At 34.1% G+C, this 19,594-nt stretch overlaps 1 protein-coding gene across 1 annotated transcript; it reads right to left on the bottom strand.

The window, feature by feature from the left end:
- Positions 1–387: 387 nt before the first annotated feature.
- On the bottom strand, positions 388–9,982 carry LOC100366667 (EH domain-containing protein 1-like). Its single transcript, XM_002736671.4, has 2 exons — positions 8,984–9,982; positions 388–4,401 (listed from the first exon to the last, which is right to left on the bottom strand). The coding sequence occupies exons 1-2, from the start codon at positions 9,896–9,898 to the stop codon at positions 3,706–3,708; spliced, it is 1,611 nt and encodes a 536-aa protein (XP_002736717.1). The 5' UTR covers positions 9,899–9,982; the 3' UTR covers positions 388–3,705.
- Between the last annotated feature and the right edge of the window lie 9,612 nt (positions 9,983–19,594).

Below are 19,594 nucleotides of genomic sequence, written 5' to 3'. Positions count from 1 at the left end.
GTCTTGTAACGCGTAATAGACCTTTTCTTGAATTTGTTATTATTTTTATTAACTTTAACTGCAGGTTCAGTATTTGTTTTCTTTTCTATTGAGGCTGCAACCTCCATCAGAATTTTGCACAAATGGTGCTGGATATAGTAAATTTGTCTGTGATTGATTCATACACACAAACTAAGCTGATGGTGATTTCCAACAGGCATGTGTAGTGGTAGAGGGGATTAAAATGGATTCACTTAATATAAATACAAATAAGTGTAGCAACCATCAAACAGAATAGACAGTATGAAAACAGCGAATAATAACATTTTCACAACTTTCAATTTTTTAAATCCCATTCTCTCAAAACGGTTGTCATAGAGACAAAATAATAAATGAAGAGACAACAAGTTAAATTCTATAGTATATTTCATATAGCTTAAAATGAAATTGCATAACAATTATACATTTACATGCGTCTTTACCTCGCGACAAAACTGACTGTAATATAGCCGCACTTCAGCTACAAATATAGAAGCATTATCCTATAATTGCCAAAAATTCATTCAATTTAAATGTAAGTTTGTTTGCTTTTCTAATTAGTTTTTAAATACATTTCAATGTTATGTCATATTAAACACTTGCATCTCAAAATATTTGTCAGTATTGAAATTCATAAACATGACGTAAAATCAGAAACATTGCTATAATTGCACCAAAAATAACAAAAAAAATCAACTTATCAAGACAGGAGATAAGTGCTCTCGCTATACACAGTGACTGTACTGGAAATTTTACTATTAACAGGTTTCCATTTTATTCATTTCCTAGAAACTACTGAAACAATAAACGTCACTAATAAAGGCATTACAATATTAAAAATAAAAAGTAGTGAAATACTTGCCAAACTGTAAACATTAAAAATGTTTGCAATTTCCGCATTGCATGGCATTCAGGAAAAGAAAATTCAGTGACACTCTGTTGTAGGACCCCAGGAAAAATTTCACTGCTAAAAATTTCATGAAATTCACAAAAAAATTACGAAAATAAAGCAGTTGACATCATTCTAAGTAAACATTATATTTTAGCAAGTCACATACACTGTATCATTGTCACAATATATTAGTTATGCTTGAATGATGTAAAAATTCCATGACAAGCTAGAATATATACATCGGTCAAACGTTGAGGAGATCTTGCAAACAAAAACAAAACATAAAATTGTCAAACATAGTTAATAATAATAAAAATTGCTACCAGTGTCCTAGGCATAGTATTTGAATTTATAAACTGCTTGTTAAGATTGCAAAAATCCACATATAGATATAAAACATTGATGTTTCCAGGCATACTAATTTTGCAACTGTACAGCGCCCTCTGTTGACAAAATGTTTTGCAAAAAAAAAATCTCCACATCGCTTAGTTTTTGAAAAATAATTTGACCACGAACATTTTTTGTTGTTGATGCCCAGTATTGAGAAAACATTGGCACATAATATTTTGTTTAGCACCCCACGATACTACAAATAAACTCAATTGCACCCACAAATCCAAGGATGCCAATATATTGTTAAAACGAATACAAATTCATTATCTTTGGTTTCAATCGTATTCTCTAATATTACATAACTAATGTTTGTTTATCAAGCACAAACGCGCATAAACACTACACCAGAAACAACTTAAAAAAAGAAGTTTACAAGAAAACAAACTTAATACACTGCTTTTGTTCAAAGCTGTGGCTAAATTGAGTACTTGAATATAACAGTACAATTGTATTTGATTCATGCTTTAACAAATCTAACAAAATTTTCAATAAATTATTGCTACTCTGAATTACATGTATATAGAATCAAATAATATATTAAATGCTTTGCAAGCTATGTGGTAAACTATGTTGTATATACAATAAGTTGTCTCGTTCATCACTAATCAACTAATTCACAGTCATTCACTCTGGGCTTTCATCACATGGTTTGTGTGTGAGCTGATATAAAAACATCTTGAGAAAAAACAAGAAATGAACTTATTCTGAGTATCTAAAAGAATTCTTTCTAAACTAAAACTAAGTTTCCCTCCAATACTAGGAATCTGTGAAGTAGAATTTGGAGTAACCACATTTAACTGAATAAACTAATATTTTGGTTACAATACTCGTATGCACATGTTAATTAAAGCTGCTCCACTCACTAATGTAAGTAAAAATTACTACTGTTGAATACAAGAGATGGTGTGATATATATTAGCAATTACATAGGAGAAGATAGCATACCAGGCACACATTGTCAAAGACACATACAATATTTGCTTTATTAGTAGTGCATGCACTCATGTAAATTACATTGGTCTTTTTATTGTCAAAATAAGTAATATTTTAATAATTCTGTATACAACAGATGCTATTTTTTGTTTATATACACCTTTTTGGCAAATGCAGTTCTAATAAAGCAAATACGGTCCATGCATTACAGCCACTCAGGCCATTCAAGACTGGATTTTCTGGTGAAAGTGAAAATTAAGCATCATGTTAAATTAGTATCAAATGAGATGATGTCACCGCATCACTGGATAGACATTGATGTCAGTAAAGTGATGAACCAGGCAGGTACTAGTGTTGGGGTGTAGGACTATGGGCATGTACTAGTGTTGGGGTGTAGGACTATGGGCATGTACTAGTGTTGGGGTGTAGGACTATGGGCATGTACTAGTGTTGGGGTGTAGGACTATGGGCATGTACTAGTGTTGGGGTGTAGGACTATGGGCATGTACTAGTGTTGGGTTGTAGCACCATATCTATGAGATGGTATTAACCACAATATATACCGTAATCTAACTACAGGTATAAGACAGTGTGAAAATCAATGGCAGGAAAAATATAAAGATATCCCATTTATGATAAAACAATAAAAATAATAATAAAAAAAGTCTCATTACTAAATACAACGTAATAGATGATGAACAATGATTAAAGTGATTTGTCATTTCATCTTTAGATAAGACCCAACCAAACCAGTTAAAGAAAATAAATATTCACATTAATTGTCCTCAAATTTTATTTGCACATATAGACACTATTGGTTTGTATTAATATCAATGGTATGCATTTCCTCATAATCAAAACTAAGATGACTTTATTTTAGCTGAAGTCAGCCAAATATTGATACACATACCTTGGTGAGGCTATATTTTTATTGAGTTTTAATGAAATTAATTATAATTATACCACTAATATACTTTACAAACAGTCATGCAAAAATAGCACCACTGGTTATTTCCTTGTTATAATGTTTACGGTATAAAATATGTAGTTTAACTATAGCATTCAAATAAAATAATTAGAATATAGACTTCATTACCAGAAAACTAGATATCGCATGATGTATTTAAATAATTACACATGTCATAAATGAATGATTGCTAAGGCAGTGAAATACAACATTATTTGACAATCAGCTCACAGACACACAGGAAGAGGAATTCGTCTGTGAAAGTAAAAGTTGTTTTCCTGTTTCAAGAATTAAACAATTTCAAAAAGAGCTGGTTTCCAAAGACAGTGAAAAATGACTTTTAGGAAAAGTTGGTGTGTAGTTATGTTTCAATACAATGATGCAACATCTGAATTTACATACGCACTGCCATAATTTAGTGAAATAGTTAACAATGTACAACATACCTTCAGAAAAATCATTTTGATAAATACAGTAATGCAGTGCCTATACTATAGGTTGTCTATGCAGTAAAGCCTTTTTTGGAAGGAGGAATCAGATGAGTTGGCAATTGATCAGGTAATTCATTACCATCTAATTTGATATTCATTAAATGTTGGGCCAATGAGAACTCTTCTAAATCTAACATGCCATCTTTGTCTAAATCTGCAAGTTTCCAGATCTTCCCCAGCACTGTGTTAGGTAGTTTGGATTGAACCATTTGTTTCTTGGCAGTAACGCCTGATAATTTACCGTTGACAGGATTTAGAGAGTTGAAAATATCTTCATATTTTTCAATATCTCTTGAGACAATCCATTCTTCGTGTTCATTCTTACCAAAGTCAGCTCCTTCACCGTATCCAGCTCCAAACGGTGTGATATCATTTATGAATGCACCACCACGAACTGCTGGTTCCTTGCTAGAGACAGCTTCTTCAGTTGGGATCATCTGCATGAGGCGGGTCATGTCATTTGATAACATGTGATCCACTCTGTCAATCAACTTGGGTTTCAGCTGATTGAATTTACTGAAATCATGCTCTTTCAGTAAATCCTGCATTCTGTGCAGAGGTGGGAAGTCACCGGCTGAAATCTGATGCTCACGCTGCAACTTGCGATAGATCTCACCAAGATTCGCAATGAGTTCTTTCTTTTTAGAATCCTTACCAAACATAGAAGGCATCTCTTTCCTTAGATGGCTGATAATATATGCATGTACCTGTAAGATAATGGAAAAGAAAAATAGTCATGAAATAAATCAAAATCAGTTTGACTATCAATGGTATCTATGAGCAGAGATATTGTCAGAGATACCTGTACCACTTAATTTTCACTGCTAGGAAATTTTATTTTTTACTACAACATTTCAGGATTAACAATGACTCACAAAATTCATGAAATGTTGTCTCTTGTGAAATTACAGTGGTTTACAGTAAATACCGTTAAAATCTGATTATAACTAACATCCACTACCCACTAGTGGATAGTTCTATTCTTGGATATATAACAACAATATAACAATATATCCGTGACAGAACAGACGACGGAGGAAACAACTACTGTACTTCTCCGGTCATAAGCTTTTTCCATGGTATAAGCCCACCTCTTATTTTTACCTGGCATCGACAATGGGTTAATATTTATTAAAATGAACCCAATGTTGTGATACTGAAGTACTGGGTAATCCAATATTTCTTTGAGTTATAGCTTTTGTAACGCTAAAAATATGACTGTCAAGTCATGAAAGCTGGTCATTAGACATCATTTTACTGTCCAAATAATCAGTGTCTATTGGGAATGGGTAAACTATATTTCAACTTAACCTGTTGGCGACCGTGAACGGTGTTAAATAGTTCCTCCACAAATTTTGAATCACAAGTTTTTAGGTAAAAAAAATGCTGTTTTTTTTATCGAAATCAGTGCTAACAGTTCATATTATAACATCGCGGTAATTCAATTCTGCATCGCATTAAAAAAATACATTGTCAATAATCAATTTCTGGAAAATTTCGTAGCATTTTGATTGGTTAATGAAAGACTTGATCTCTTAGATCAGAGGAGGTTATTTGCATCGTGAGTTTGCATACTAACGGAATCATCCCATAAAGAAGATAATGCATCTTGAATTTTCCAGCTGAATGTTCCGGGCAAAGCATTCCACCATCACTTCTTAGTTCCGAGTCTGATGTGTTTGTTGTTAGTCACACTGTAAATGGCAAATTATTATGCTATTATGCGTTACCAGCCTTGCAACCATCGAGTGTGGTAATAGTGTCGTCAGTACTGGTAAGTATTATGGAAGAGCAGGTGTTATATCTCAGAGCTCATGTCACTGCAATATATATCGGCAGAAATAAAGCAGACATCAGAAATGCAAAGTTCAAAACATTTTTTGGTAATCATTTGTAACAAAGCTTTCTATTGATCGGTAAAATTTCTATCGCACATCCACATGACATACACGGTTATGAATGGAGATACCACACAGGGTTGGAGAGGGAGGAATGTTCGAATGGAACAACACCGTGCATGCAAATGATGAAGATAATGATAAAGATCTTGTGTTCAACTGTATTCCCACAGACCCTAATAATTTTTACACCATAAGTTGAGACTGTATGTAAATCGTATTGTAATAAAATGTGCGCATTTTTGTAAACATGTTTGTTTCTTCATTGTATTTATAAAAGTGTTTACGAAATCAATGATGACTCATTTCACTATTTTTTCCCAAGCCCGGCATAGTGAAAGAAATTTTTTGAGGATTGTAAATGGTTACAATGTTAAACAAATTTATCTTTTCTGAGGTGGTCCTTGGGTAAAAGCCCCCCCCCCCCCTACTTCCTCTGATTTTACATGTTGAGGCTCTTGGACTTATAAAAGAGGAAGTACAGTAATTTGAGCCAAGCTAATTGAATGGTACATGTAAGTTTGAAATCAATGTTATTTGTGGAGAAATACACAGTTATATAGTTGCTATGAACTTTGGTACACTCTTAAGATTAGACAAACCTAATACATTTAATTGGTATCAGCTGATCCTTATAACCACTTCATATACTATGCCAAGAATGACAACATGCCACTTGACTAGTAATCTAAACAGATCCACCCAACACTCAAGATATGACCATGATGCATTGGTTATATTTAGATACCAACAAATGACTCATACATGTATTAGGATAATTTCACCCTATAGTCTATAGATCATGTAATTAGAGCTCTCAGTGGCATACATTATTGTAATTAGAAGGGGGGGGGGGGGGTTAAAACAAACACTGGTAAACATACTTGATATCCAACATTAGAAAAAAAAACGAAATACTTGCCATCACCAGCCACAGCCTGTCACAAAGCTGTTTTCAATAAGAATGATTAACTAATGCATGTATTTGTACATTGATCCAAATTGTTTGTTACTAAATAACAAAGGGCAACACCCATCCTGTTTTAAAAGATTCTTTAATAATAAACACATTTAGCAAGTATTTTTGATATTAATAAAGAAAAAGCAGCCTATCGGCTGAGATAGCTCCGCTGTTAGCAATGCACATTTCAATTAAAGAACTGAAGACATCATTAGAAAATGAACAATATGTATTGTATCAAAGCAATCGGACTTACAGTTTTTAACAAGAAGTCGAAAATATCACTTTTTACCAAAAATTACAAAAATATTCACCAAAATTAGAGAATTGAAGATATCATCACAAAATGAACAAATCTGAGAGAGGTCCACATGTAGTACCTATATATGTAATATCAAAGCAATCGGACTTGCGGTTTTTAACAAGAAGTCAAAAATATCACTTTTTACCAAAAATGACAAAAATATTCACCAAAATTAGAGAATTGAAGATATCATCACAAAATGAACAAATCTGAGAGAGGTCCACATGCAGTACCTATATATGTAATATCAAAGCAATCGGACTTGCGGTTTTTAACAAGAAGTCGAAAATATCACTTTTTACCAAAAATGACAAAAATATTCACCAAAATTAGAGAATTGAAGATATCATCACGAAATGAACAAATCTGAGAGAGGTCCACATGTAGTACATATATATGTAGTATCAAAGCAATTGGACTTGCGGTTTTTAACAAGAAGTCGAAAATATCACTTTTTACCAAAAATGACAAAAATATTCACCAAAATTAGAGAATTAAGGATATCATTACAAAATGAACAAATCTGAGAGAGGTCCACATGTAGTACCTATATATGTAATATCAAAGCAATTGCACTTGCGGTTTTTAACAAGAAGTCGAAAATATCACTTTTTACCAAAAATGACAAAAATATTCACCAAAATTAGAGAATTGAAGATATAAAGATGAAATGAACAAACCTCAGAGAGGTCTACCCAAGGTACATATACACCAAGTATCAAAGCATTCAGGCTTGTAGTTTTCAAGAAGAAGTCGAAAAAGTAAAACATTGACATGGACGACGATGACGGACAATCACTCATATGATAAGCTACGCTCGACAAAGTCGACAGTGGAGCTAAAAAGCTGACCCACTACACTGTTCATTGATCAGCATTTATTTGAGTAACAATATGTCACAATTTGAAAATAATTATTTCAATATTGTTTTAATTATTATATTGTGGAATTCTTATTAACATTTGCCATTCAGACAGAAAGGGGACAATAGGGTAAATGATACATAAGGGCATTGAACATGAATATTTATATATTAGTATAAACAACTGCCTTTACTGACATAGCTCTATTGGTTAAAATGCCAATCAGATTTGTATTCAACTAGATACTGGTATCTCGTATTATATGTTATTATTACACCTAGTAATTATCATGGCGTGTTATTGAAACTATTTAAACCTTGTAATCATACCGACTATACATGTTACAATGTGGATCCAATCAATATAAATCAGGTAATGCTTAAAATAATGCATCATAAAATTAGTGACATAACCCACTACACTGTATCTCTTAAACAGCAACCAGAGATGTTACACAATATTATAAATCACCACTATCAGAATTGGAGGTTTTTATAACATAACACATGATAATGTAAACCTCTATTCGCAAGTAAATTGATTTAAATAAAAAGTCCCTCAATTTTGGTAATTCTTAATGGTAGTGATTTATAATTACAATAGTAATATTGGATTCAGACATGACGTGTTTGTCAATGATCTTGCCATGGACCCTTCTTATCCAATATGGTATTGGTATTCATTATTGTTTAAATAGATGGTTGTCTAAATCATGGCTATGACTAATACTCTAACTAGGCATACTAAAAACAAATAAGCAAGTAGTAGTGTGATCATCAACACAGTGATATTGCATGTACATAATGTTTACAACCATACATGTAGTGTATGTTATTCACTGAAACACTTTCATCAGATTGATGCATAGTTTTAGCCAGACAAAAACACTAATTTCAATCTTGTGTGATCATCACCTACCATGCCAAAGTAGATAGAATAGAATAGTATAATGCTTTATTACATCTTTAATGAAATCTGACATTTCAGTTTTGGTAATTGCTGTATTAAAGCTTTTTTGAAATAAACTACAATCAAACTACAGTACAATACAATAATAGACTTCAAATAAACAACAACTAAATCACACTGAAAATATAGCACAACAATACATTAATTAATTAATTATCACCTTTTCTTTTCTTATTTTGTAGGCTTTCTGTATGTAATTTAATAACCTGAGTAGACATTGTTTGTTAGTTGTGTTTAAAATGTGTATAAATTTATCAAAGTAGATATGTGCAATACGTTACTTGAAAATCTCACCTTGGCCAATCTTGCTCTCTTTATCAAATCATTCAGTTTTCTGAGGGCTGCATTTCTTGGTAGGCTCTGGATATCAGCAAACAAGTCTTGTTCTTCTGCTTCAAACAGTCGGCGATTCATGTCAAAGTGAAGAGGGTGGTCCCAGAAGGATCCAATGTAAACCCGGGATACCTCTGGTGTTGCCAATACTTTACCAAGTGACCACATCAAGGCACCATACACTCTCATCAACTGCTGATGGTCAATCATATCAGCTTTGTTCAGCACAATACGAATTTTGTCATCATTTCCACGTAACACTTCAATAATCCGACGAAATTCGTCAGAAATATCAAGTTTGTGTGCATCGAACAAGAGGATGATTCGGTCAACACGTTCAGCAAACCATTCCATAACGTGAGTGAAATCATAACCTCGATCGACTCGCTGTTTCTCTCCTGCCAAAATACCTGGCGTATCCACGATTGTAATACTTTCCATAACCGGGCTTGTAACCGTTGAACACTGGAAACGATTGAGGAAGGCATTACCAAATCTAGACAGCGGCCTGAACTGTTTTTTTGGATCGACAACGAGGGCGTTTCCCGGAATAACTCCTTCCGTATCGCCATGCATAACCGCTATGAAACAGTCCGTCGTTGGTTCGGGGCCGATTCTAATACCGGGAAAATCTCGTTCTAATAAATACCTTATAAAAGTAGTTTTCCCCGTAGAATATTGTCCGACAAGGAGAACCATGGGTTTGGCATAGAAATCGGGGTCGTCGAGCATCGGTGAATGAAAATCGTGAAATTTATAATGCTCTTCCAACGGAAGAATTGTCGACTTGTACACTTGTTTCAAGCCATCCGCTACCGTATTAAACACGTGTGGTTGTTTCTTGCGACTTTCGTCGCCCGAAAGCCAACTGAACATGGTGATAATCTAGATCGTCAAACGCTCAAGGAGAATAGAACTTTAAGTCTTCGTAGAGATTCACAAGCTGCCACCCGGTTAATAATGGCGTCCACGTGACGTCACAACACAACATCGGCGCATGTGCACAAAGAACCTCGTTCGATAATCAATAAATTGATTAGCAGTCTTAAATTTAACGACGATTTAAACTTCAACGAAAAAGTATTATGTAGATCTTCCTTGAGTGTACTTACTATAGCACAATAGACCTGGTTAGAATCATCGTATTCTTTTCTAATATAATGATATTTATGTAGATGTTAAAAATATATTCTAAACTATTGGTCAAAGGTCACTTAGTACGTCCTTGCATGGAGGTAAAAAGTCAGACTTTTTACCTCCATGGTCCTTGCCTCGTATAATTGAAATAAACTGCGGTATTCGTCAAACTTCGCCGTAAAATGTGCGTATTTATTTGTGTAACGCAAAAGTATCTGACTAGTACGGAGAGAAAATATGATTGACATTGACAAGCTGTTTAGAGGTTGTCACACCATAAGTGTTCTTTTATTTTATGTAAATGACTCACACTTCCGTGACCATCTGATGACTCGACTAGACTTGCAACATAATCTCACAATTTGAGTTAAAATGAGGTCCTAGTTTGGGCTTTTCGTTTACTAGTTTTATTTTATTTTATTTTATTTTATTTTATTTTATTTTATTTTATTTTATTTTATTTTATTTTATTTTATTTTATTTTATTTTATTTTATTTTATTTTATTTTAAAATCAATAAAAAAAATACACACTGTATAATACATTAGATTTTAATCAGATAAATAATCTTCATTGATCACGAGGACCCGGGTACGGGGAGGAGGAATAAAATATACGGTGTCTTCACTGGAAAAAAACATCGGTCACAGTCCCTCTACATAGACTGTGCATGGAGCTCAAAGGAGGGACTGTGGTTCACACTAGCAATTCTGAAAAGATAATGTACACAATGGCACGGACTTTATATCGGCAATGTTTCGTTGACCATTTATTTCTTTTGTGTACATTTTCGTTTGCGCAATTATAGTTAACAATTCTGGGTCATGTAAAATATGCCATACTAATATACATATTTATGGACTGGATACGGCTTTTGCGACCCTTGGTTGTACGGTTTACGCGCCCGACCTCCCAGCCCGACCTCTGACAGCAAAGACCGTATCTAGTCCATAACGATTAATATTAATGTTGGAACAAATTTCATATTTCGAGTTCAACAATGTATACAGGTCAATGTAACAATCTAAACTTTGACACGCATCGTATGCCTTTCGCCAGTATGCCTTTCACACCCATTGCGAAAAGTCGCCGGTGATGCCTAGACCATGCTTAAGCCCTGTACGCCGATATACACATTTAAACAAAACATAATTTTAACTGACACGTTTAAATCGTAAAATACTGAGTAATAATGAAATGATTTATAAATGTAGTAGTTTTTTTTGGTTTTCTTTTTGTTTGTTTTTGCACATGTTAAATAAAATGAACTTTTCATATTTTATAGTAATTATAAGTATATTTAGGGATTGGTCAGTTACTTCGGCCTAGGGGGCGGGGGCGGTGGATCAGTGGGGGGGTTACCCTGTTTTTGATTGTGCGAATAGGGGGGTCACCCTGTTTTTGATATCATGTTTTCCAGAATTCACACACGCGCTCATGCATATATTTTTAAAAATTTTATTTCAGAACAAACGATAAAAAAGTTAATCGTACAAATGTGTTCTTAATAATAACTATTACCTATATTGCCTATAAATGTGTTGATGCAAGAAATGTTATAGGCTAAATATTTTGAGGTTAAAGTTGCCAAATAACTAACAGATTATGCAATGCGGCTAGAACCCCAATTATACAGTTAAATTTTAAACACATCCAAAGTCCATGTGCTGCTGATATCAGATTATTTTATTTAAAGTCTGAAGTCACTATTGTATAAGATATTTACTAGATGTATCCAATTATAACAGGAGACGGAAAGACAACACAGCAATTAGTACAAAGAGCAGTGACAGTTTTTGTTCAGCAAATCAAAAAAGTTAAATTTGTGAAAATTCTGATATATAAATTAAAATAAATGATGAAAAAATAAATAAATAGTTTTTTTGTTTTTTTAACTTTTAAATATGCATATACATGTATACCAAAATCCAACACAAATTTAAGCAAAAATCAAAGTTTCTTTTGTTTTCATAAGCACAGACCGTGCTTCGGGTGTAAAGCTTTCCTGGTCTATAAGATATGGAAGATATTTTAAATCCAACTTAGTTTTCAAAGAGTTCAAACCGCCTAGATTCAAATCCTCTTTTCCTATCTTATAAGGGCGATTATCGAGTAAGTACTCCACATCTTTGCTTTTATTTACTATCTTTAGCAGAATCGATTTCCCTCCTTCCTGCAGCCTTTTCTGTAGTCATTTTTTGGCTTTATGCTTCCCCTCCCCTCCTAAGGTCTATTAAATGCAAACGCTAAAAAAATATGTCAAAATTATGGCAAACCATGATATTTTCAATGCACATATAATACATTTTGTAATCATGTCAGAGCCAAAACTGTTAATGTTTCTTTGTTTTTTAGGGGGGGGGGGTCAGCATGTTTTAAGTTTTAAAATATAATGTGGGGGGGGGGGTCACCCACTTTTTTTTATTTGATAGGGGGTGGGTCAACTGAGATTTACAGCTGGCAAAATGGAATCTGCCGACCCCCCCTAGGCCGAAGTAACTGACCAATCCCTTAATAGTTTATGACAACTTCAGAGCTCAATCATAAACGGAAAAAATAACAACCCACATTGTTGTGATGACAAAATTTAGACATTCACATGTATTTTAAATAATCAATAAATCACGCAGTAAAGTATAAAATAGTTTTAGAACTTCTTTAGATGCTTACTTATCTTCAACAAGTTGGGTGTCAAAACATTTCATGACTATTTTAAAATAATAAAGCAGCTACTGCACTATTCATCTATTGATATATGCAAATTAGCATATGTCTTTGTTTTAATTCTGACATCAGAATGGTTAATCAAATGAGTACTACTCAACAGATATTCATCCGATTTTTTTTAACTTTTCAGAGATTGTAGATGTGGTATATATGAACAATACCTGGGCAGTGATTTTTGTTAAGTTCGCGTATTATAAAGATTTCACTATCTGAATGTAAAAACAAAAACAGTTTTCTAGTGAAAATGCGAAAATATAAATTTAAAAGGAAAAAAAATTCTCCAAAATCGCTGTGACTGTTATGTTTAATTTTAATAGTCAATAAGGAATTTATTGACTTAGCACATGCATTACCACATTAAGATTATATCAAACGTAAAAAGAGCTCCATGGCGCAAGATATTGATAATTCGGGAGTTCCGTTTTTATAATATTTGGTTTGCATGCATCATCAAGATACATATTTGTCAGTGATTTGTTCAGTGCCATTCATACTTGCATAATTTTATTAGTTAGTTATTATTAGTTACATTGTCGGTTACGTTTCACAGCGCGTGTTCCAGAAATGTTATTTGTCGGAAACAAACGAAACACACTTATGATCAAAGCTATACCGTAACTTTTTACAGGACTTGTGTCGACTATGAGAGAAACAACCCCAGAAAACTGTATTCAATAGATCCAGTGAAGTCCGTGAGCATTGGACAAGATATTAGTGTAGCATAAAATGTCAGCACACGGAATCAACACATGTGATTTAAATCATAACATCGCATTTCCCATGAGGCACTGGTTTAATCATGGGGATTGTGGAGCCGCACTTTAAATCAAAATGGGGTAAGCTTTAACGGTGTGATGGTTAAAAACATTAGTGTGAAGATGAAAAAAGCGCCACCAACGTTCGGACAATGGCCGCGTCACGCAAGCGTGTGACAATCGATTGTCCGCGTCTTGCTTTATTATTTTACGTCATAGAGTAATAGAATCTTAGAACTACTAAGATGTATTTGTTTTATATGCATTGAGTACTCAGTACATATGCACGTCTGCATATTTCTCTCTGAAAACAACACCTTTACTTTTCGATAACAATGTCTTGGCTCAACTATACAGACAGAAGTATTCCAGTGGGGTTAGAAGAACCCAGTAAAATTAACTTCGGTGATTTTAGACCGCAATTTATATCACAAACCGGCGGCAAAGGTGATGGTGTAACAATAAAAAAGTGCACTCCAGTACCAGAGAATAAAACGCATAGCGGAAACATTGATGAGGTACGTCTATTCTTCCCTAACTTCATACTTTGAAAGCAGCCAGTTGTCTCGGATGTAGCTATATTTTGTTTTAATTCGATTAATTCGCAACATTTGTTTGGTAATTATGCATCTTTATAATTTATATGTCTTATTTTCCTAGTCACAAGATCCAAAACTTGAAAGCAATGCCGACGTAAATGAACTTGATGGTGACAATGAGTCAGAGATGCGTGAAGTAGCAGAACTTACTATTCTTATTAAAAACTTGTGCATTGCTTCCAACAACCCACCACAAAGTACCCAGAGTTTGCCAGACACTGTAAAGTCATGTCCTGAAACCCAGGTGAGTCCAAGTCTAGTATATATCTATACATTCTCATAAATACAATTAATTCACACAATTAGTATGGTAATTATGCATCTTTTTAATTAATATGTATTGTTTTCCTAGTCATGTGAACCAAAACTGGTGATTGAAAACAATACTGATGTAAATCAACTTGGAGATGACAGCGACTCGGAAAAGCGAGTAATGGCAGAGCTTAGTAGTCTTTTTAAAACCGCAAAGATTGTCTCTCCTAAACCACCTCAAAGTACAAGAAGTTTACCAAACACAGTGAAGCCACGTCTTGAAATCGAGGTGAGTTAAGACCTATTTGTATTTGTTTTAATTAAAATTATAATTTATTTGACTGAACCACTAATATTTTCACTATATCGCTTCTAGAATTCAAAAGTTTCTTTGGCGGATTTGGATTCAACACTTCGTGGTTCCGTCTCAGGTCGTTCTATTCTTAGAAAACGGAGATCTAAGCCATATGCAAGACCATTCGTGGAACATGCAAGCGAAAAGAGAACACCAGTTCGCAAGCGACCGCCACCAACCTTTTCTTATCGATTAAGTAAATCGGCAGGTAATGTGAGAGTGAATATTCAAGACGGTCTTGCTACTCCGACACCAAGTTATGATGTCCCACACCGTCACAGTCTTGAAATAAATCATGGTAATGGATTGATTGAATCGTACAATGAGTTTAGACTCGTTGATGACCATTATAAGGAACAATATTTTAATGACTATCACAAACAACAAATATTGATATACGATACCCAAGTGGAAGAACAAAGAGAGGCCCTGCGATTTGAATACATTCGTGATGCGAAAGACAAACATGTGCCAGTACAGGTGAGTGCAAAAATATGACGATTTGGCTATTTTGTTTTTATTTAGAAATGTACATGCAGCAATCGTTTAAGTTTGTGACAAAGCAGAAGTCGAGAGTGTACTAGTCTGGATAGATTATATTTGCTACACAATGTATTTTATAAGATTAGTTTATAAACCATCGATTTACTTAATGTTTTCAGATTATGCATGGTCCACGTTGCGCTATTTGTACTCAAAACATCAACGGACGAACACAATATATAGGATGTAGTCCTTTAGACCTCATGAATGAACAAGTGTCAAATCAGAAGGCACGAAAACGACGCTTTGAACAAATGATACACGATGAACCTCCAACTAAAGTACGGACCGACATAAATGGACAGAACATCTTTAACGGAAGTCGGGTTGAGGTAAATATAAACAAAGTATTTGAGGAGTGGGATGGGGGAAAATAATACAATTTTCTACAAAATATACCATTTTCGTTCATTATACTGCACAGATAAGTCCGGTCACTAAATAACAATACACGTCAATTATCTAACTTTTATACTATTTTTTACGCAGCCCATTGGACTTAAAGACAGCTATACTGAACTTTATGCTTCGCTGCCATTTCTCGAGCAGTTACGGTTTTCTGGGAGAAACGCTGTCATTGGTTGGGACAACGGTGAGAGGCAACACATGGTGAAGCCAGGTATCAGTTTAGTAAAACTATTGAGCCATTACTGTTTTGATAAGGAACACGCTACCTCAAGAAGGTAAACCATTTAAGTCTCTTGTTCCCATGGTTAACTTAGTTTAATACTAGAATACCTCCACCCACCCTACCTCCATAAAACACTTGCTCTTGGATGTCTTTTAAAAAAAATACTTAATGTAAGTGTGTACATTACTGTTTTGATAACGAACACGCTACCTCGAGAAGGTAAACCATTTAAGTCTCTTGTTCCCATGGTTAACTTAGTTTAATACTAGAATACCTCCACCCACCCTACCTCCATAAAACACTTTCTCTTGGATGTCTTTTAAAAAAAATACTTAATGTAAGTGTGTACAATTGTGGCAGAAAATGTTATAGTGTTCAACAATAAATTGGCATTTCTGTAAACAGCAATAATATTATATATTAATTATTTGATTCATTTTCCTAATTACAGACGCTGTCTAAGTTCTGCTTCAGATTATGAAAGCGACAGCGAATCAGACGATGACATGCACGAAACAAATATGGAAGATGCTATGAAGAGAGAGAAAATTATTCAATTGTATAATCTTTTGCTGTAGAAATTACTTGACAGTGCAACATTTCGTGACGTCATAAACTATGAATATACGCACCTATTAATAAAATGAATAATTTACATGTACATTGCAAATAATATAATTAAAACTATATACCATAAATAATTGTGTTTTTATAGTAATCTTAATGGTCCATATTTGTCTCCTCTATTATTTAAATATCAACATATGTTACCTCATGAACTGCATGTGACCAAATCACGACCGAACTACGCCCTCTACCAGCATTTACGACAGATAATAAGACAACTGATGTCTTGTAGTAGTACCACGGAATAATTTAGTGACTTTGTTTGAGATTACCAGTTCATCGATGTCGGAAGTAATAAGTTCATCTTTGGAGATAGTGCACAATTTAAAACATATTTGTGTTATCGTGTATTATTCAGAACCTTCACGTGATCGATCTAGAGTTAAGATAGCGGGACTATTATTTGCATACTTGTTTTCATCTTCTAATTGGGACCAAACGACTACAAATAGACCCAGGAAAGTATATATTTTTAGAATCACCAGACTTCAAGCTTTTCACAAGTGTATTTTGCATGCCCGTATCTGCATTCTATGACGCGTTACTCAATCAAAAGTGAAAAATTACTTTTTTTGTAAAAAAAATAATTACGCATTTATGTTGGTGATAAGAAGTTTTGTTTTCACTTTTCCTAGTTGTTCAATAGTCTGGTAAATTGAATGTGTCTGGTCAGTTTTATTCAAGTAACGCGTTTTAAAAAGTAGTGTCCTGAATTTTAATTTCTGTTTTAGTCGCATTGACCCCAACTCAAACCATAACACATTGGTAAATAATCCATGAAATAGTTTGTCTGGACACATTCAAGTTCCTCTCATTGTCACCTTAAAGCTGTGGAAATTTGGTGTTAATCCGACGACAATAAGTATACGTTATTTTTTGTTAAAGACCTTGCATTTTGAAAAACATAAACTCCTAGAAAACGTTGATGAAGTCACAGCAAAGATTTTCAAACTTATTTATCTGCACAAGCGATTTGTTTTCCCATCAAGGTTTGTTTTAACATGTGTAGGGGCATCCAAATGTGTAAGGCTATTGGAAACCAAAAAAATAAAGGAATGGGATAGCTATAGTTCGATAAAATCGCCAGATGAAAACACTAAAATCGATGATTTTTTTCAGTGGCTGTGTGACCTTGTGTCTGACACATTCATATGCAAATGACTAATCTGTGAAATAAACAGGGGCGGAGACAAACCACTCAAATGTTTGGAAACACTCATTGTGTGTCAGATAGCTACTGATAACACATCCTAACAATGCTTTGTCTTGAGTTAATCTTTGAAACTTATAGGCACACAAATTAAACCTGTGTTGTTGATTTTAGAAAATGCTACTGAAGCTGCCTTGCTTCCCTTCAGAAAATCTACATTTTAACCAACTTACATGACATTCTAGATTACGCTGACTTTGTCAGATGAAAGTTTATAGTGCATTTCATCAATTAATAAATAAATGTGAAAATCGTAATTTTCAACATAAATAAGTCTCGCTACCTTAAAGGGCGGCAGTCGTCGCTCTACGCATGCGCGATATATGGGTCTCATATACTGTGGAATACTTTATTTTCGCTGGATTTAATTTTCGCTGAAAAGACTTTTTAGGCATTTTGCTTGGAATTTATTTTCACTGATTTTTGATGAGTTTAATGTGAAATATAGGAAAAAAAATATATTCGCTGGATTTTATTTTCACGGAATTATCCCTTCAGCGAAAATAGCGAAAATTTATTCCAAGCGAAAATAAAGTATTCTACAGTAAACAAATATGGCGCCTTTGACTGTTGTGCAGATCAACGAGTACAAACTGAGACGTTACCAAACTTTAGATATTTTTTTTAGGTGATTAGTATCAAAGGAGTCGCCAGTGGTAATTGCAAGTGCAAGTGGCGCCCCGGTCAAACCTCATACTTTTGATTTCATTAGAAGAGCGCATTAGATTGTGGGAAAATCAATGCCCTTTAATGGGGCAGTATACTGTCTATGCACGGTTTTAATGCATGCGTCATGCTATTCTGCCAACATTCAGTATCTATGTATATTCACTCATGGTTGTAGTACTGTGCCTCGCCTTTTTGGGGGGTTTTAACATCAAACGCATATCTATGAATGAGTTATTATATTGGTGTATTTATTCCCGGTCAATCAAATCGGTGTCATCGTGTCATGTAGATTTGTTATTTTGTAGTCAAAATACAGACAAAGCTGGTCTTGAGCACTTACAAACGTAGAGTAACTCTTCTACTCACGCAAATATAATAACACTTTCTAACTATTGTCTCAAAAATTACTTATAAACATTACAATATTCCATGTCAGCGTCAAAGCCATTAGCAACATTGGCAGACACTGAGCTCAGTGCACGACTGAAGCGTGCCCCGTACTCATGCAAATACACCCACACACACAACCACCATTGCTGACAAAATGCTTCCATGCACCACCCAAGGTCATATATAATATTGAATTAGTTTTGTCTTTCAAAACATCAATTTAATTTTAATTGATATTCATAGAGGTCGCTACTGTGGTGTAGATCGATGTTTGAACTTTGATGGTTTATTCGAATTTATTCACTTTCACAGTAATCAATGTGTTAGGTAAAAAACTGATTCACATTCTACCTTGTAAGTTGCAGTGTTTACTATGGTGTGTTTGGAATGGCATGATTATAATCATCTGTGGAGGACAATTAATTATTTTTGTGGAATTTAAGAAATCTCAGACAACTAATAAACTGACTGGCGACGCCTATTGTTTAAGCTATTAATGGGCTTAATTCTATATGCTGTGCGTGCCTCCCTTACTTGTGTTGACGTTGACATAGACACCGTTGAAGTTAACCGATAAGTATATGGCACCAATGCTATAAAGCACTAAGATGACAATTCAAATGCTTGGGGATGATCTTTAAGCACGTTTTATTCCAAAGCGTGCAGAACAAGTCTAA

Source organism: Saccoglossus kowalevskii, chromosome 2 (assembly GCF_978046115.1).
Source record: "Saccoglossus kowalevskii chromosome 2, keSacKowa6.1, whole genome shotgun sequence".
Taxonomy (NCBI): Eukaryota; Metazoa; Hemichordata; class Enteropneusta; family Harrimaniidae; genus Saccoglossus; species Saccoglossus kowalevskii.
This window is presented reverse-complemented; position numbering and strand designations above follow the sequence as displayed.

What these genes read in the sequence shown, in the direction of transcription:
- LOC100366667 (XM_002736671.4), bottom strand. Translation starts at nt 9,898, where the DNA reads ATGTTCAGTTGGCTTTCGGGCGACGAAAGTCGCAAGAAACAACCACAC. An exon ending in AGAGAGCAAGATTGGCCAAG is followed by an intron (nt 4,402 to 8,983) that starts GTGAGATTTTCA and finishes ATTATCTTACAG; the next exon opens with GTACATGCATATATTATCAG.